Raw genomic sequence first — 19,457 nt, forward strand, 5'->3', positions numbered from 1 at the left:
TAGAAGATGGGTAACGAATCGTAGCGGAGGCCTCAGTTTACATCACGGCGAGCTGATAAATGGCAGATTCTTGGAAACCAATTTACAGTCCTAAAGTATTTATCAACACACCACGATTACAACCAGACTTGATCAACGAGATGACCACCTCCGAAGCCCGAAAAGCATAGTCCGGGGACGTTTATGCTCTTCAGCGATACCTGGGTTAGTCTAAGATCGGGCATCAACGGGCTTCTGGGTTGCCCTAGCCAGTCAAAGTACGAGGACGCCAAGCATTTGAGCCCCCGTCCGGTTCGTAGCCTAAAACGGCAATACCTGATCCAAGGTTCGAAATATCCAATTCGGTTAGGGTTCGGGAAAGAGCCATGGAACCCGATATAAAGCTCGAAGTAAATAAACGTGTTCTGACCGAGAGATCGTGGCTCAGATCGCAAAAAAACATAACATCCATCTCCAGTCGCCGTACTTCCTGATTCAGTGACATCAGCGGGCCGCGGGGTCGATCATTTCTTTGCTGTTCCTCAGCGCCTTAACACACCCGGCTCAAGTTTCCACTTCCTTATGTACTCCGTACGCAATAGAGCCACAATACTAGGTTGTCGATTACCGCCGTTCTAATTTAAGCCGCTCATCGTACTACCAACCGCTGCGGCGCTGCCTACTAGCTGGGTGCTTGACCTCTCGCACAGCCCACTATCCCTCCGCAAAAGCCCCACCAACCAACAGTCGCCTGCGACAAAGTTGACTGTTGCCTTAACACGAGCACTACGAATAACTTCATTTTCCTTGGTAAACACTGCAAACCTGAGATACATCTGGACGTGAGCGAACTCAGTCCGATCTCCCTTGGGCAATCGACTACAAATATCCGATGCGGACGGTCATTCCCCGCACTTAGAACAACATGTCCCGCCGAGTACCACGCCGCGAATACTACGAGGAAGACGAGCTATACGAGATGGACCGGGAGCATGAGCGATATGATCGGCCGCCTCGACGACCCCGTTACAGCGAAGTAGACGAGGAATATTTCCGCAGGAGGTCCGAGCCTTTAGTTGACGATATGGAGCGCATGCACATCCGCGAACGTCCTCGGCGAGATTTCATGGAAACGGGCTTTGCGCCGCGGGAGCGGGATGAGCTGGTGCTTAGGCGGTCGAGAGAGTTGGAATCGGACTCGGAGTCGGAGTCGGACTCGCTGGGACGTATGTCGAGGGATCATCGGGCGTTTGAGCGGCAGCCTGTGAGTCGGAGTAGACGTCATCCTCGTGAAGTGGAGAAGACTGTTGTTGAGGAGCGGGAGAGTTCGAGGGGTGCTCGACGGCATCCGCTGGACGTTGAAGAGGACGATATTATGGATGACAGGGAGGACTACCGAGTGCGAAGACGTCGTCCTGAGCGGGACCGGAAGATTGAGGAGGACTTTATTGTTGATGAGAGGGAAAGGCGCCCGGAGAGAAGACATCGCTCGCGACGGGTAGTCGATGAAGATCTTCTCGTGGAAAGAGAGAGGGATAGAGGTAGTGAGAGGAGGCGTCATTCAGAGCCGCAGTTCGACGATGATCCTTTTATCATGGAGGAGCGGCATCGGAGCGGTAGACGCCATCGTCGGGAAGTTGATGACGATGATATAATCTTTGAAGGCAACGAGCCGCGCAGTCCAAGCCGGCACCGTTCAAGCAAGCGCCACCCAGAACGAAGGTCTGAAGACGATATTCTATTCGAGAAAAGAGAAAGACGTCAGCACAGACGGCGTCCAGAACGGGAAATCGAAGAAGACCTTTGGATTGAAGGAGCGGGAAAACACCGACACAGACATCCTGTAGAAGGCGAAGTCGATGAGGAATTGGCATTCAGACGAAAAGAGAAAGAAGACCGCCCTTTACGACGGGGATGGGACAGCGAACTCGACATGCGATCTCGTGACAGGAGATTGGAGTTTGAGGAAGAAGAGATATACCACCGTCCACGGCCGCGGGGTCCGCCTCCTCGGAGAGTCGAAGTGGAAGAGGTCCTCGATGATGTAGTCCCAGAACGCCACCGGGGACCAATTGGTCGTCCCAAACGAGATATCCAGGACGAGGAGATGATCATTCGGCTGAAAGACAAAGGACTGCGACCCGTCGATCTTGCAGAGGAGGATGGGCTTGTAATACGCGAACGGCGGGAAAAGCGACGGAGTATACCCTCGGAAGACCTCGAGCGTGAATTGCGAGGTAGTCGTCGAGGAGTTAGGGAAGAGAGCCCGCTAGATGCGGACGTCAGCACTCGCTCGCAGTTTGACGCGAAATCATCCGCTCGAGACCTTGATGATGTCGGAGAGGGATTCAGTATCCGGAAATCAAAGGAGAAGCTCCCGTCTCGTCCACCTTCACCTTCTATGGCGTCTATACATGTACCCGCGATCCATCAGGATGTGTTTACCCACCATAGGCACATTGATCATGGTAAGTCATATTGGTAGCCTGACGGGAATCATGAACTAACTGTAGCCAGGTTTCGAAGAGGGCCCGCCGCCTCGTGCCCCCAGCCCGGAACTGCCGTCTCCAGTTGGTAGCTTTGATGAGATTGATATTAAGCATCGGTAAGCACATCGAGCCTTCAGTCTTCATCATGTCGTATGCTAACAGTCGTAGGAAAATGCGAGGAGGACGAATCTCAGAGGAAAAGATAGCACTCAGACACCGTGACAGCATAGACACTCTCGCCCCGGAAGATTCGATCTCACCAACGAGCCAAGCCATCTTTACCGATCCATGGGAACGCGAAGCAACATCCGCATCCCGCAGTTGTTCTAACTTACTGGACAAAGAGAAAGATCTACCTTCTATGGCTGAGATAGAGAAGGAAATTCTTCTTGAAAGCGCCCGAGCAGCGGACAACGCACCCAGAAGCGCGGACGATTGGTCTGTAGTACATGCCCCATCCAAAGAAGAAGCCATTGAAATGAGTGGAGCCCTGGGTGACCTGGATGTGATCGAGGTCAAGCCTCGACGTGCTTCGGTGGAGGAAGTCAACTTGGGACGAATTGCGCAGCAAGTCACAGAAACGAAGGAGACTCGAAACGATCGATGGACTGAAATTGCAAAGAAATTGGTGGTACGAGAAGCGATTGAACAGATGGATTACGAGTACGAGGAGACAAAGGGATTCTATTATATCTTCTCATATCTCAGCCCTGTATGATGCCTTCCCCCAAACTAACCGCTATTTCGGATTCTGACTGTTCGGAAATAGGATGATATAGATGATCTTGTGGAGTTATCGGATGAGATTAGGAGTGCCCGGCGCAGACGCATTCAGGCTATCCAGCGTGAGCGTGCCTCTATCTCTCTACCCTCCACATCTCATATCAGATCTCCTCCGGTGGGAATGCCCCCGCGAGCACGTATGGCCGAGAGGCGTATGCAGGGAGTCCGGGATCGGTTGTTGTCGAAACGACTATAAGGAAGCTCAATGCATTTGTTATGTATGATCCATTTAAAGACGAACGACGGTCGGATTTTTCTGCATACTCGAGATCTCAATGTATTTGGCTGGCGCGCATTTGGCGCCGGCTCCTTCCCTAGACAGTGGAATCAAGATAGTGTGCTTTCCTCAGGCGGGGGTGAAATGCGGATACTGAAGACGTGCGCCTTCCTCGAGGAGGTTTTTTAATGCGACAAAACGAGACAATCTTGACTGTATGAAACGGTTCACGGTCTTGAGGATGCGACAAAACGAGACGATCTTGACTGTATGCAACGGTTCACGGTCTTGAGGATGCGACAAAACGAGACGATCTTGACTGTATGCAACGGTTCACGATCTTGAGGATGCGACAAAACGCATACGATCTTGACAATGTGATCAAAAACAATGCGAAAGTTATAAATTCTGTTTCCCTGGTGCTCATCTCTTTCGCTCCTGCACCACACGTGATAAAATGTCAAACCCGACTGGCCTGCCTCTCACCGGAAGGGCGCTGCCTGCCCTCCCAGACCGGATCAGCACTGTTGACCTCACAAACGAAGAACGGTTCAATGTTCCATCAGTCGAGCGACAGAGCTTTTTCATCACGCTCGCGTCAATTATTGGGCGACAGGGACTGCCTACCCAGCTATGGGCGGTGCTTCACCTTTGTGACATCCGGAAGCTCGAATGGATTGTCCAACTTGCGAACCTTTCAGCGATCTTTTCGGAGGCATTCCGTAGCATTTCAACTGGGTTTCCCTTCAATTGGACTTTCCTGCCACCTCTCGACAAGACAACGTTTTCAGAGATTCCGCCGCCGGCAGATGCTCTCAGCAGCTGGCGCGCAGGCTATTCCCGGAGGGCAATCTGGGATGCCAAACAAAGAGATGGTTCGCAGTGCGTCCTGACAGGCAATAACAAGAGCTATGACGCGGTTCCAATTTTCCCCAGTTTTACTGGAAAGTCGCGCCTTTCGTATGATCAGTCGATCGCCGATTTTTGGAAATACGTCGATGTATTTTGGGGACATGACACCGCCGAACGATGGGAAAAGGCGGCCTTTAAAAACCCAAATGATCCTGACGCTCCTGTCAATGATTGCACAAACATGATCTGTCTTCGAAAGGACCTTCGTGCGGCTTGGTTGGATGCGCTGTTCGCACTGCGCCCGGTTTCCCTTTCCACCGACAAGACCGAGATGATCATCGAATTTTATTGGCAGCCCCAGTACGCACACAAATCGTTTGAGAACATTCCGACTATCACACGAGCTCTGCCGTCCGAACGTCTCATTGGCATGAACGGGATGGTTGTGATGGTGGGAGAGGGGGACCAAAGACGGCCCATCGAATCGGGTTACCGATTCAAGATGGCGACCCATAACCCCGAGACTCACCCGCTTCCGAGCTGGGAGCTTCTTGATATGCAATGGCATCTGACTCGCATCGTTGCCATGTGCTCTGCGGCCCGTTACAACAATAACGAGTGTGACTCTGATGACTCGGACGACAGCGACCCCGAAATAGCTGTCGCGTCGCGTCGCGGAAATGCCTCACCTCGCGCAAATGCACCGCCCCGTATATAGATCGCCTCGCGGAAGTGCGTCCCCTTCCCTCCCGCGCACGTCTTCGTATGTGTTTGGAAGGCCCCTTTCTCCTGTGGAGGAAGAGGAAGAATATGTCGAGGATCTCGATTTAGGCAGAGATTCAACCGGTCCGTTGCCAGGGTCCGAGAGCGATCAGCCACGCAGTGTTAATTCGAGTTCGGCGAGTCAGATGCCATCGCATATCAAGAAGGTCCCAGCTCGGAAGCGGGTGGGTCTCGGGGTTATGGGTCGCCATCTTGAATCGGTAACCCGATTCGATGGGCCGTCTTTGGTCTCCTTCTCCCACCATCACAAGCCAGTTTCAAGTGAGTGACAAGTGAGTGACGAGGTCTCACTCTCCCAGCGCCCAAAGGTCTTGACTCTTGGGATTTAACTGCGACGCTCAGCTTCGCCTATCCCGTAAAAGGCAGGCGTAAACTCGAACTGCTTACTTCCATAGGGGGAAAGCGGTAGGGGAAGGGTGGGAGCGGGCAAACTATTCGTAACAAGCAGGCGGAAAGATTGCAACTCCGAAAAAGGGCAAACGAAACTACGAACAACCAATCAGAGGGAAAATAATTCTGCCCGTTTTCTCCGGGGTCGTTTTGACCGTAACTGTAAGTATCCGTAAGGCGATGCTTCGCGTCGCAACAACAATCATCGATGTGGCTTTGTTTCAGAGCCACAACGCTATCTGCAAGGCACTTGGCCTCACCTCAAGTCCACTCCGCTCCTCCGAGTCGGCTCCGACCGCATCCCCGAGAGAAAGAAACCTGGCAGCTAGTGGCCCTACATACGGAGCACACAGAAAGCCATAGACTTGGCGGCGTTGGCGCGGAAGATTACGCCTGGGCAGCGTACCTATCTTGTCGCCAGTTCGCCACCCGCTGATTGGAGTGGATTTGTCTCAGCCAGATTAACGGCGACGACATCATGACTTTGTCTTGGCGTCGTCTTTGAGGAGCGGAGTGGGTATCAAATTTCAGCTGATGTCTCTATTGAAATGTGGAATGGAGTTATTGATGCAGTAATAATCGATAGGTGGTGCTGCGGAGGGACTTCAGCCACGTATTCCGTGGTTTTGGTACCTTTCCGCTTAGGAACTCAATTGTTATCTCTGTTTATCTTTAACTGCATTTGGTAGACTTGGGGTATTCTGGACAGAACTCTTGATTTCATCGGGATATACGCAGTAAAAGTAGCAGCTAGCGATTCAAGATCGATCGGGGTGTGGCATTATTGTATCGATCGTTGGACTGTACTCCGTACTCCGTACGTTTCCCTAATCTACCGAGTGGAGCGGACTCCACTGGGCGAGTGAGCTCAGAGTGGCTGAGGCGATGAGCGGGAATGTCTGTTATTGGATGGGTCAGGTTACCAAATTCAATAACCTTCAGTGGGAAAGGGGAAGATTAACCTTCTCTGCAACTTCGTTCCGTAGTCATACGGAGTACAGTAGTATATGGATGTAGATGTAGCAAGAGTCGAGTACGACAAGACTGAACCATGTCCAAGTCCTCGGTCTGAAACCGTTGCACATGCACAGTACAAAGACCAGACAGACGATCGGCAATCACAACAAGGAATCAATAGCCCATAAGAGAACAGTTAACTAATGCAACCTTTGAAGCGTCGTCTTATCGGCAATCGCTTCGATCGGCCCAATCACAGCGATCTCTCCAGGTGATCGTCGGTGCCATGGTCTTGTCTGGTGTGTGCATTAGTTAGTTGGTTAGGGAAATCCCGGGGGTAGTTACTGGGTTCTTTTCATGTGCCATAGAATCGAATGAAAGTTGCTGCGAAGTTAGTACAGAGTATGTACCATGAATCTACAGAGGTTGTAGGTTGTACGAATCATTCGAAGTTCCAAGGTTCTAGATCACACATAGCCAGATCAAAGTGGAAATCGGACGTTCTATCTGAGACGCAAGTCCGTTGAGGGCGCAAGTCCGGCTTTTTACTTTTTTTATTCCCTACATTACGTATGTGGACTGTTAGTCTGTATGATCCTGGTGATGCAGGGCAGTTTCGAATCAGAATAATACGTAGAATTAATAGATAGATAAACATTATCGACAAGATCTATCCGGATAAAAAGAAAAATAAGCGAGGTATGAAGGGTGGAATGGCGTTTCCCTGGTCCTTCGATCTTTGGTCCTCCAGTCGATTTGCTGTGGAGAAAATCGAGTTGGGTAAAAAGTCAATAAAGCTGCTCTAAGCTGGTTGTACATTAAAAATGTACTAACTACTGAGCTTGTACTGAGTATGAAATGGTATGAAATGAAGATAATCAGATCCTGAACTAGCTGATCTGCTCTACTACTGTGTACGCTCATACTTTCATGACAGCTGTTGACACGAAGATCATTCTAGATCCTGCCGTCAAAAGGAAAATCAGTAGATTCGGTACCCACCAAAGCGGGTATATCGGGATTCTCAACATACTCCGGCGAGGATAGTAACACGGGACTGTGCACCATCCCCCTTCTCCTCTTTCTATCTTTCTCTCTTTCTTACTCTCCGACTTCGTCCTGACCTCCCTTTTTCTTCCTCTGCCTCCCTCGAAATGTCTCTTTGACAATCTTACCACTGTCTAGCGGGGGATCAACAAACAATTGGGAACATCCGACCGAGCGAACATTCATCAAATCAGGTCATCCGTTCCGACACCTCAGCTTTAAAGGTGATCGACATTATCTCACTACGGTCGGCCCACACCCAGTTTTCTTCCTCCACTGCCGACCTCTCATCGTCTCTACACTCGCGCCGGTCGGGATTTGGGTGGAAGAATAAGGGGAAAAAAACTACAATCTCTCTCGACTGTGCACACCCATCATGAAGGTCGCAGTGGTGGTCACACTTCTTGCCTTGGCTGAGCCATTCGCATTGGCTGTCACCGGCCTGGCGAACCTGGCGTTCTGTGCTAGCGACAACACAGGGTCTTCCTTCAAAGAGGGTAAGCGACCGCAGAGTTTGGATACCTGGATATAACTGTATCGCTGACTTGTCACAGTCACGGACACTTTTCAATCAAATGGAGCATGTATAGTTACTTGTTCTGATTACGCCTATGGTGTGTTGCAAGGCAAGAAGTGCTGGTGCACGAATGTTGTTCCCTCGCAGAAGTCACAGAAGAAGATCTCCGACTGTGACACAAAGTGTCCCGGTTATCCAGACGATCGCTGTGGAAGTGCAGCCAAAGGGGTGTTTGCGTACGTGGAGATCATCGGCAATGCTCCGACTAGCACAGCTGGTGCGTCTTCAAGCGGCACGTCGTCTTCAAGCTCGAGCTCGGTAAGCATTTCCTTTCCTATTTGGTCGTGATTTTTCTTTGTGGAGATGGGTGTTCGTTGGTTTATTGGACCGGCAAACTCCTGTCAGCCTATATGACTTGATTGGGTGGCCTACTCTTTCCTGGCTTGTGGCTCTAATGGGATAGAAGAGTATTAGTACTAGAGATCCGCCTACCACCGTCACTGTGACTGCCTCGGAGTCTTCCACCTCGGAATCTTCTACCTCGGCTTCACAAACTGTACATGTGGCTTGATCAATATTATTGTGTGGCGCATTGGCTAACTCTGATCCTAGTCAACTTCGTCAGATGGTACAACCACCACCCCAGCTACCACCTCAACGCAGACCGACTCTGGCGGCCAGGTTAAGACGATCACCGTTCCAGGTTCAGTGTCGACTGGTGATTCGGATTCCTCGTCGGCCAATGCCAGCGCTGACAGCTCAAAATTGAGTGGAGGTAGCATCGCTGGCATTGTAATTGGTGTTCTCGGAGGACTGGCTCTGATTGCAGCTCTGATTTTCTTGATCCTCTTCTACCGGAAACGCGCCCGCGCGGCCAGTCCTGTCCCAAGCCAGGACATGGCCGACAACAGAGCCAGTGCCGGATCGAGCTTTATGGGAGGTTTCTTTCCGCGAGGCAACGGGGAAGGCGCCGCTGGTACTAGTCCCGCACGCTCGGGCACAACCTTCACTGATCGGCGGATGAAGACCAACACGGTTCTCTACCCGAACGGTGCCCGTGATAGTAGTGTGTCTTTGCAAGACAACGAAGACTACTCACGTCCTGTTCTTCGGGTGAGTTGAATTGACCTCACTGTATAACGCCTTGCTAACTGCTGTTCCAGCTCACCAACCCCGATTAAGGACATCATCCGACCCTCTTCCTCTCTACTATCGTCCGCCTTGCAATATTCTTAATATGCGCCATTACAATACAGCCTCCTTATGATACCCACTTGTCGCTCAGCTTCATTTCTTTCTTTCCCTCTGCTCTCATGGGTGCGGCCGTGGAGGATAAGCGGACCAGCAGCACATGTCGCTGGACACAGATTCAAGGGCGCATGCATCGGCGTTGGCCCGGAACAGAATAGAAGGATACAGAAACGAGAGCGCGAGCATTGAATTGAATTCTATGGCTGGCAACCATTACACGCCTTTACGAGCAACACATACATTATCCTGCATACATAACAGTACATGACATCAAGACGATGTGAGCCTGGTCTCGTCGACTGAGCTCATCCGCCTTGTGTCTTGACTTCTTTCCTCTTATCTGCCCCGAATATGCTTATTAGCTTTGCTTGATTCATATCATCATTACCCTCATGTACTATCTCAGCCTTTCAGCGGTGCTTGTCTTGACTGTTCGCGCATTTCATATGGCCTCGAACTATGGGGATACGTCCTCGTACTGCGTTTAGACCGATTGCTCGAATGAATCGCCTTACGTTCGAGACAACTCGCTGGGACTGTAGGGATCCGTACATTCTAGATCTAACTTGTGTTCGAATTTATAGTATTCGAAGCAGACTTACTGACAACACAGACGAGGAACGTATATCAACCCAACAACATTCTTACTATAGCTATAGTGCCTGCATACAGAATAATCCCAAGACCAGCGATCAAAACTGAAACTCAACCGCATCAGCATACACCTCATCATACAAATCCTCAAACTCATCATGCTGATCCAAATACTCCCAAATCTCAGCCTTCCAAACATCCCCCTCCACAGAACCCACCTCCTCACCCACATCCTCATCCCCAACAAATACAAACCCCTCCTCCTCCCCCTCTCCCTCATCTTCCTCATCTTCCTGCTCCTCCCCAAACAAAACAACCTCAAACCTCCCACAAACCCTGTTCGAAACAAACCTAAGCAACCCCCAAACCGAACCGGGCGCCAAACCAGACACAACGCCCATTCTCCCCTCCTCCTTCCGAATAACAAACCTCACCAGCTCCTCCGCATCGGTATCCGGAAAATGCGTAACGACAGCACGGGTAACTGGCGGCTCGGGAATGGGAATGCCGAAACGGTATGGATTCTCGATCTCGGCTACACGGTTCTGGATCTCGGTCCAGACTGCGAAGTTGAAGGTTTGGCTCCAAGGGTTGCTGGGGTTAGTGGCTGAGAGGGTTGTGGCGTGGGCGGCGGAGAGGGTCCAGAGGAAGTAGTTTGTGTTTAGCCAGGTTTTTACTGTGGTTGTAGTGGTAGTGGTGGTAGGGGTGGTGGGGGGTGGGGAGAGGGATGGAGAGAGGCGGATGGTACAGGTTAGGGTTGGTTGGATGTCGGATTGGGTTACTGCTAGGGGGATGCCGTAGATTGGGTGCGGTGCGTTCCAGGTGTAGTTTGAGGACATCTTGATGTTTTGGTTGGGGGTGTTATAGGTACCTTGTTGATGGTGTTGTGAGTGGTTTATAGTGTTGTTTTTGGAGGAGATCTAGCGGTAGAGATGGGAGGGTTTTATATGATGGTTCTCGAGGCTATGGTAATGGAATTGTTGTATAGAGACTTCGAGGGAAAGGGTCCTTTGTTTTCATTGAGGGTAGAGTTCGAGTCGAGGGATATAGCATAAAGGACCTTGCTGAAGCCTTTGTTTCCTTCGTTAGAAGACAAAGATAGACTGGGTATTGAGAAAGAGCAGAATGTCTTTGTGATGCATTTAGTTCGATTTCTGGGATGGAACAGCCTCTTTGTTCTGTGATGGAAGGGTAAACATGTTGTTTCATTCACTTACGGTGCCTGCCATGGGCCCATGGCTATGCCTTGGTCCTTCTAAACTCTCATTACTCTCAGCAACGTAGCAGTAGCTGCCTGTTCTATTTCTAACGTCTGTTTACTCTCAGTAATGCTCTTTCCTTGTTCCAGCTGAATACTATTACAGACTGATACAGTAAACAAACCCAATACTATTCCACCAATCCAGGGCTGCCAAGACCAACCTTAAAATAAATAAGGTGGAGCTAAGAGGTCCGTGCACACACATTCTTCCTCACGTCTTCCTAACGACATTTGAGGGTCTTCCCTTTTGAGCTAGCTGCTTGAGCTGAGCCACCGAAACTGTCGCAAACTATTAACTATCCAGGTTGCACAGATCTTGGCCATGCCAAAGGGAAAATTCAAACAGACATACCACTAGCTTGTCGACCCCGAGACCTTCGATGCGCCGTTTTCCCACATCACCGCGTGGCAAAATGCCCCGAAGACACATGAAAAGTTTCGAATGGCTCCATTGAATACAAGCATCACCGCATGAAGGCTCGTCAGTTAATCACCACCGCGGTATGTATCTACTGACTCGCTCAGTGCGATGAGCAGCGACCAATATGGATGTTCCATGGAACTATAGATATCAGTCCACGAAACCCTATTTGATCTCGTGGATTGTTACACAGTACATGCTCATGGGAAGACCCGTCAGCCATGGTTTTCCACTCTTGGAAAATAAATAATGCTCAATTCGACTATATTGTGCGACACTGACATATATTCTGGGGATATTGTGAATCAAAGAACTGGCCTATCAGACCAAAACCACCGAGAATGAAATCTAAACTCAGAATCCCTGCTGTCGATGCCACTTCTCTTTCCATCCCTTGAACCACGGGGTATCATCCAAAGTAGCAACCTCCCAATCTTTAGCAACTAGCCCATTCGCCCTCTGCTCCTCCGCCCATTCCTTCAACTTGGGAAGTACAACATGCTGAACATGCCAAACACCCTTATAATCCATAAGGTTCTTCTTTCCCTCATTCAAAACCTTCATCACCAACTCCGGTACACCAGGCTCATCCCGGAATTCACTGACAGGCGTGAAAAGCCCCTTGAAGTTGAAAACAACCGCACCAGACAAGGGCAGTCGTCTCAGTGTCTGCCAGTCTACGCGAAGATGACATTCGTCGAGCGTTAGATCAGGCCGCTGAGACAGCCGGAGCAGTTCGTGAGGATCACCCGGGGGCATGTATAGCGGCTGCCCAATCTCGAGACCCCATGAGCCACGCTGGATTGGTTTGTCCGTAGGCATCTTAGTAAAATAGCTAAATCCACATAGTCAGTACTCCAATATTCAGCTGATAATGGCACATATCCAACTTACCGATCCATTGAAAACTGCATCTTCTCCTTATAATCCGGGATCGGCTCATGAATCTCATGCAACTGCTTCCCCATCTTGGTCCCGGCATTCCACCCCAGCGATGAGCAGATAACCGCCGCACGTAGAAAATAGAAACCCGTCTTTTCATCACGGAGCATAATCGCGAAGTCTTCGGGCACATTATCCAAAAGGATTTCGAGAGGAGGCTTGGCCGTGACATCCTGCTCGGTACCGAGGATCTTGTTTTGCAAGATGCGTTCATCGATGAGTGTAAAGTACTGCGGGTATCGAGCGCAGATAAACTGCAAGACCATTTCCATGAGTTCTTTGCATGCTAGCTCGCTGCCAGGCAGGAAGCCTAGTACTTGCTTGCCGTTTTTGGCGTAAAGTTCTTTGCGCTGGGCGATGCGGCTTTTGTAAGTCTTCTCGAGCTCGATCCACCAGTCTGTTTCGAGTTTGTTTAGGGCTATTTGGAGGATAGGGTTTATTAGCTGTGTTCCATTGTTTGTTCTGCTTTTGTATGACATACACATGGTTTGGTGATATGCCCATCGGAATGGACGGTATGGCCGAGGTAGCGCTTTCTCGATGTCGAATTGGGGATATGGGATTGGAAGTGGAACGCCACTCAGGGTTGCGTAGTCTGGGAAGTCGCCGAGGGCTTTGATTTCATCCACGGAGAATCCCGTCGGCGTGTACTTGTTGCCCGGACTGGTCCTATAATTGGCACTCATGGGCAGGGGGTTCCGGCAGACTTCGTCTTCGTTGATGTCGGACGCAGGTGCATCTTCACGCTTGATATCGGCAAGGGTATGCCTACGTTGGGGTGGGAGGGCTTTGTTGTAGTCAGATGAGGTCGGGCTACTCGGAGATTTCTTCTCTGGAGAGAAAGACCGCGGAGGTGTTCGGGTTGCTGAGTCTTTCCGATCGTGCAGCCTGGCTCTAGCCAAAGATGACTTGCTAAATGCCCGATTGACTAGAGTGTAGATGGCAGTAGTAGCTATGAGGAACAGCCCGACCATCCATAGGTTGTCTGAGATTGATAGGAAGTCCATGGTGGTTTGTTCCATGCGGCTTAGGGCAAAGTGAAGGTAGGTGGCGGTTAGATATAGAGCGCTTTTATCAGTGTCATTGATGATTATAGTCTTTACAAGACTGAATATTGAGGCGTGGACAGACAGGGGCCAAGTAAATATTAAGTACTCTCCGCGGTAGTGGGAAGGAGTACATGATTGGAGATAGTTGCTCCTGTATGATGTAGATCCAAAGCGGGGGTGACAATTGTTCCATTCAGAACATCCATAAAACGAGATAGGCGTCGAGTGATTTTGCCGAGTTGGGAGGGGAAATGCTGCGCGTTGATGCTCTCTTTTGTGTCGACGTCACAGACGCTTATTGAGAGTGGACGCTGATATGCTTATCATGACAATCCTTATCAGCGTATACCACAGGTAGCTCGTGGCTACACGCATTTACATGTCCCTACACGAGTCAAGGAAAGAGTCTATCAGCAATAGCGGTCCTTTGCTTGCCTATGTCGGGCGAGGTAACGATTGGAGGTAGCAGTAAAATCATTCCCTATGCTATTCAATTCAAATATCTCGAGGCGATTGAATGAACTGACTATGCAGACGAACAAGAATAGATAATGCATGGGAAGAAGTATACCGAAGGGGAAGCCCCGGCATTACCAAAAAGGGTAAAAATGTCCCGAGGCTTGGCGGCAGGTCGATCTGGGGCGGGTGTTCTGGGGAACCCTGGGAAGCACCATGGACAGTGCGCAGCGCAAGTAGCAGCCAGAGGAAAACCCTCACAGACTACATGCATGTAGAGCCCCGGGGTCTCGGCGCCGTCATTTCTGGTGACCTCGGCCCCTGATCCGATGTCGGGTTTTTGTATGCTAACAACCATCCTGACTGAAATCATGAGGCTTCTGGGTCCGAGGCATCTGATTCCATGGCATCTGGGTCACATGGACTGATGCGCTCATCCAACAAATCCAAGTCCTCCAGCTGTGATCGCGGCGGCAGCTTCCACAAACTGGTACCGCACACACGGTCCTTTGTGAGAAGATCATCCACGAACTGATCCATGTATGTGAGAGTGAAGGTGTCACGCACTCGTCGCTTCAGTTTTCGGTAGTCGAGAAGCAGCGGTTCCAGAGTCTTGTAGACATCGACCGCGTCGAAAGTGAGTCGCACGTAGAACGCTGCCAGAGCGCGCAGGTACTTGAAATCGCCCCGGTCCTTGACAACACCCGACTCTGGTTCTTCGTCTTCACCGCCGCTGCCGGGGTCGGTGAAGTTGAGCAATTCAAGGATGACGTCGCGGTCAGGACCAAGCTGAAGAAGCTTGAAGGCGAGGCAGAGGAAGGGAGTCGGTTTCTCGGAGACGCCGTATGTACCGCCAATGCAGGTCAGCTCGACAGCACGGTCGCATAGAGTCGCTGCGTTCAAGCCGAAGCACTGCTCCTTCCAGTAATATGAGTCTGTGATGCGGTCGCGCACGGCTTTCTCGAAGAGGGTAGCAGGATTGACGCCGCGGACCAGGGGTCCCTTGTAGCCGCGATTGTCGAGAAATGTGCTGGCATCGGCACGATGGGCTGCCATTTTGGAGGTGAGAGCGGAGGTGGAGATGCTAACGTATTGGACAATGGCGTCGTCAGTTTTTGAGGCCATCGCCAGATGCAATGTGATAGACCGCCTTAGACACCGCCTGGGCTCTGCCCGACATTCTATTTTTGTGCATATCGGTTTACTCTTCTGGATGCAGGGTCTGTCCTGCTGTCAATTACTTGATCTCGCGCTTTTGTGGAGCATTCTTAGATTCTAGACGTCTAGTATAGGAATTATTGACTTACATATCTTCTGCTATAGAGCCTCTGCTCCCTGCCAGTAGGACACGGCCGCCGTCCTTCTGGACGCGACTTGTGAGTTGTGACACCGCCCTGGCTTATCGATAATCGCGAGGACAACGTAAACAACCTGATGTCATGAAACAAGCTGGCTGATGACAATTGAGACATGTCGCTGAATAGGCTCCGAGGCTGTGTTTGACTGAGCCCTGAAGAGAATCCATGTCTAACATTTTAATTTGATATCTGTCTATCATTCTCATCAACCCATGCAGCCTCCCTTGTGGCCATGGTTCTCCTCACCTCCTCCACGGTCTCGACCATTGTGTCGATGGGAGTGATCTGCATATTCTCCGCTGCATTGTTTATCTCCGGATACGTCCTACAGCAGCAATCGGTCAAAAACATCCAACATGCCCTGAAACCTCGAGATACTTCGGAAAACGCCAAACACAAGCCCGGCCCCGCATTCCTCAATCCAGTAGACCGGGGTCTCTCGGGTATCGACTATGAGGAGGACGAAACACCGATTGGGACTGACCCTCATTATGGCTCACTAGGGAACTATGCCTATCTCCAAATGCTGTCTGAACCAGACCCATCAGACATCTGCTCTGTAATCCTTTTCTTCAAGAAACTCTCCGAAAATGGGACAGCCGTCGAAGACCGCCTGTTCATGTACCCAGAAAAATGGGACCGCATGTCAGCCGAGGACCTGGGCACATCAGCCTCTAAAGCATTGTCAATACTACGCGCAGCCAGCTTCAAGTACAATATCTGGCTTCTCCCTATCGACATGGCAACAGCTACGGCTGCTGGCTACTCAACGACAAATACCAAGCTCCTCCATCTCGGCCGGATGCAATTTATGCAATATGACAGTGTTCTCTATGTGCAAACCCCCGGGCTGCTATTAGACACTGGAAAGCTGGATGACATGCTCTTGGGGCGACCTCTGCCACTCCGCTATGACAAGAACCGGCTGGAGTCGTATAACAATGAGGCGTGGATCCCCATGCCGCTTCGTCCAGACCGCGACTCGGATCTCCCGCCTGTCTATTTGATTACGGTCAATAACATGGAGAATGCTAAGGTGGAGGCAAGGACTCATATTCCCAATCTTGCGTTGCCTGGGTTTGGGGATATCGTGGCCGGACCTCTGAGAGCTGCCAAATTGTATGAATCAGAAGATGCAAGTCGACCTGGCTACGTGTGGTTTGATAACGATCGTGATGGTCGTGTAAAATGGTCTGACAGTCCTTACTTTGGGACCTGGCGCTCGCAGCAAGCTGAAGTTTGTCAAGGGTTGGACTTGGACGAGATCTTGTATGTAGATGACGAGCGATGATTTTCCCTTTCTTTGATGTGATATGACCCTGTGCATTCTGTAGATACAAAGGGCAATTGGCGTTGGTGTTTTGTTCTATTTGCATCTGTGGGAGATGTCTCCGCGTGGCAATCTTGAGTCCTTGACAGGTTAGGACTCTCGGCTCTCAGCTACGAGTATCTACCTTCTACTCCGCTGCAATACCGCAAATTTTTGCCCTTAAGCTGTCATCTCGTGGTATTCGTAAACAATATCTCAGGACTGTCCATTATGCTATGCTATATCCCGATGGCTATTGCGGCACCCCAATCTCGTAACCCAGTAGAACCTCAGTGGTATTGCCCTCCCAACCCCGGTTACCACTGGTCGAAATCATGTAACGACATGCATTATCAATGTACAACTGGGATATAGTTCCGGTGCGATGACCAGGTATAATTAAGAACGGAGTTGCTGAATGACGAGAATATGGGTCGACCTCGTGTTGCAGATCATAGAGCCGAAGAATATCGTGAGAGGCACTATATGTAAATCAGAAGGTTAGATAAGCGTTTCCATTGCCTGAGGTCCTTACTGCGTAACGTACCAGACAAGATGACGGCCGTTAGGCATGGCCTTAAGTGCTGTGACCGGTCCACTGCCCTGAGGGAACTTGAATGTCCGTTCGGCATGCCTAAGGCCTTTGTGTAAACTGTATTCCTCAACGGTACCGTTTCGTCGCCCGGCGTATATGTAATTTCCGTCGGGGGACCAGCACGCGTTCATACACCACGGTGGCACATTGTGGGGAGTGATACGTGCAATTGGATCAGGCTGTCGTCTGTCCCATACACGTATTGTACCATCCATAGAAGCAGCTAAGAACGTGTTGTCTGCCGAGACGCCCTGCTCCGCTTGCGTAGTTTGTGAGAAATCTGCCATTGACGGGGGTGTCTCGAGACCTTCTGCTTTGGGCAGCCCAGTGGCAGTCGTTTGCGATGATTCCGGGTTTTCCATCTGGCCCACTTGCGTATTTTGCTCCGACGCATAACTTGGTAATTGCTGACTCGACGACGCATTTTGTGTTCTTTGTGTTTGTTCTAGCATTTCATTGTCCACTTCACCCGGCGCATCTGCATCAGGCATAGCACCACTCGCTACAGCGCGACCGAATTCATCGTCTTCATCTACCCCAAAAACGCCACCGGATGGCTCACCACCGTCTGCAGCTCCGCCATCTGCGTCGCCGAATAATGAGTCCGCCCCACCGAAAAGTGAGTCTGCTGGTGAACCCGCCTGCGGGTTCTCCGCCAAGCCGGAGTCTTCGTTGCCTTGAGAGGTATCCATAAACTTGAAGTTGTCGGGTGGGCCAGAATAGTTTGATGCGTACGTGCCACTCATCTGCTGCGGCTCAATTGTCTCCTTGGGGACCGGAAGGCTGGACTCTGGCCGGAATTGCACCGCCGATATTTGTCCAGCGCTGCCACCGAAAGCACGTCTGGCCTGTCCCGTATGGAGATCCCAGTCGAACACCCGTTTATCCCAACTACCGGAGAGCAATGATGCCTCGTCGGACGTGAGATTCAACGACGACACAGCCGAAGTATGTTGCTGCAGAAGAGCAACCTCTTTGCCCTCGTCGTGGCGCAGAGTCTGCAACCGAATCGCGCCAGACTCTAAGCCAGTAAGAAGCCACAAGCCTTCGCTTTGACAGGTCAAAGAATACACCGGCGATAGATGACTGCCATCCATATTCTCCCAATATGTCATCAACACGCCAGCCTTGACCACACTATCCACGAAGGGATGTCTTTGCGCTACAGTCAACATGAGCTTGCTGTTTATTGATTCCGCCCAGTTGAACTTCCGCACGAATCCATCGGATCCACCGGTGAACACCCAGCGCATGTCGGCTGTCGCCGTGATCGCATTGATCGAAGTGGCATGCGGCGCCGCGGTGGTCGGAACGATGTCGTAGGTTCTGGCTGTCAGGCATTCTGAGCGCACACTGGGGTGATAAATCGAGAATGCTTCTGGCACGGAGCTGTCAGCACTGCCATCTACGCCTTGTTGCATGCCCGCGCTCTCCGATGCCTGACTCGCGTTCGAAGGACTATCCGCATCTTGATCTCCCTCGGCGTCTTGGTCTTGGTCTTGGTCATTGTCGCCCTCCCCATCATCGACATCGCGCATTGTATCGTCCATATCGTTGTCGTTCTCGTTATCGGAGCTTCCGTCCTGGGAGCCTGAGAGATGAAGCACGGTTAGCACGGTCCAGATGGCTGTTTCCCAGCGATTGATTCAGGAAATCGCCATACCTCCCATATCCCGGTCCTCCTCTTCCTCGAGTGAGGCCATGGTTGGCGATTGGAGCTCCTGTCGTTGTCTCGGTTGTGGGGTAGCGGCAGCGGTCGTGAGCAAATGTCGGGACAGGGATTGGAAGCTTCCACAAACGAAAAGTTAAGGCGCAAACGCTGGCCAGTCGCAGTCGGAAGGGTGATGATAAAAGCCCACGAGACCTGAGGGATTCTCTTGCTCTGAACAGAAGCTAGGATTCTTAGAGAATGTCGCGGCTTGAATGCGACGGTCCGCTTGGGTGGATCCGCCGGGGCGGCCAATCAGCATCATCGTGCATCTACAACTGCAGTTCAATTGACTTGTCCGCACAATATGCGGAAGATAATGAAGACTGCATACCAAGAGAATGGATTATGCTGTTAGGCGGGTCGTTACGATGGTGCTTCTACTGGAAACCAAGCAGATTGCAAGAGGCATCTACACCCTCCGGCTCAGTAACCGGCCTGGAGATGATACATGTAGGAAATTGTCTATCTCAATCGCTACGTTCCTATGGAATTCCTA

The 19,457-nt window shown here is 50.9% G+C and overlaps 8 protein-coding genes across 8 annotated transcripts; 4 read left to right on the forward strand and 4 right to left on the reverse strand.

Moving 5' to 3' along the window:
* Positions 1–904: 904 nt before the first annotated feature.
* N7515_000893 (uncharacterized protein) lies at positions 905–3,447 on the forward strand (the record flags this gene model as incomplete). Its single annotated transcript, XM_056661637.1, has 4 exons — positions 905–2,447; positions 2,497–2,584; positions 2,637–3,180; positions 3,238–3,447. The coding sequence occupies 4 exons, from the start codon at positions 905–907 to the stop codon at positions 3,445–3,447; spliced, it is 2,385 nt and encodes a 794-aa protein (XP_056526803.1).
* Positions 3,448–3,925: 478 nt separating this feature from the next.
* Positions 3,926–5,038, forward strand: N7515_000894 (uncharacterized protein; the record flags this gene model as incomplete). Its single annotated transcript, XM_056661638.1, has 1 exon — positions 3,926–5,038. The coding sequence occupies one exon, from the start codon at positions 3,926–3,928 to the stop codon at positions 5,036–5,038; it is 1,113 nt and encodes a 370-aa protein (XP_056526804.1).
* Positions 5,039–7,873: 2,835 nt separating this feature from the next.
* On the forward strand, positions 7,874–9,195 carry N7515_000895 (Carbohydrate-binding WSC subgroup; the record flags this gene model as incomplete). The annotated part of the gene is made up of 4 exons (XM_056661639.1): positions 7,874–7,994; positions 8,052–8,332; positions 8,627–9,127; positions 9,178–9,195. 4 exons carry the CDS (start codon positions 7,874–7,876, stop codon positions 9,193–9,195), a joined length of 921 nt encoding a protein of 306 aa, XP_056526805.1.
* Positions 9,196–9,957: 762 nt separating this feature from the next.
* Positions 9,958–10,698, reverse strand: N7515_000896 (uncharacterized protein; the record flags this gene model as incomplete). Its single annotated transcript, XM_056661640.1, has 1 exon — positions 9,958–10,698. The coding sequence occupies one exon, from the start codon at positions 10,696–10,698 to the stop codon at positions 9,958–9,960; it is 741 nt and encodes a 246-aa protein (XP_056526806.1).
* Positions 10,699–11,895: 1,197 nt separating this feature from the next.
* On the reverse strand, positions 11,896–13,505 carry N7515_000897 (heme-dependent oxidative N-demethylase family protein; the record flags this gene model as incomplete). The annotated part of the gene is made up of 3 exons (XM_056661641.1): positions 11,896–12,376; positions 12,436–12,901; positions 12,965–13,505. 3 exons carry the CDS (start codon positions 13,503–13,505, stop codon positions 11,896–11,898), a joined length of 1,488 nt encoding a protein of 495 aa, XP_056526807.1.
* Positions 13,506–14,357: 852 nt separating this feature from the next.
* On the reverse strand, positions 14,358–15,113 carry N7515_000898 (PRP38 family protein; the record flags this gene model as incomplete). The annotated part of the gene is made up of 1 exon (XM_056661642.1): positions 14,358–15,113. One exon carries the CDS (start codon positions 15,111–15,113, stop codon positions 14,358–14,360), a length of 756 nt encoding a protein of 251 aa, XP_056526808.1.
* A 465-nt stretch (positions 15,114–15,578) lies between these two features.
* N7515_000899 (uncharacterized protein) lies at positions 15,579–16,637 on the forward strand (the record flags this gene model as incomplete). The annotated part of the gene is made up of 1 exon (XM_056661643.1): positions 15,579–16,637. The coding sequence occupies one exon, from the start codon at positions 15,579–15,581 to the stop codon at positions 16,635–16,637; it is 1,059 nt and encodes a 352-aa protein (XP_056526809.1).
* A 271-nt stretch (positions 16,638–16,908) lies between these two features.
* On the reverse strand, positions 16,909–18,953 carry N7515_000900 (WD40 repeat domain-containing protein; the record flags this gene model as incomplete). The annotated part of the gene is made up of 3 exons (XM_056661644.1): positions 16,909–17,137; positions 17,203–18,841; positions 18,914–18,953. 3 exons carry the CDS (start codon positions 18,951–18,953, stop codon positions 16,909–16,911), a joined length of 1,908 nt encoding a protein of 635 aa, XP_056526810.1.
* Positions 18,954–19,457: the final 504 nt, after the last annotated feature.

The sequence above is a fragment of the Penicillium bovifimosum genome (genome assembly GCF_028826915.1).
Source record: "Penicillium bovifimosum strain IBT 22155 chromosome Unknown utg000001l_segment0_segment0, whole genome shotgun sequence".
Taxonomy (NCBI): domain Eukaryota; kingdom Fungi; phylum Ascomycota; class Eurotiomycetes; order Eurotiales; family Aspergillaceae; genus Penicillium; species Penicillium bovifimosum.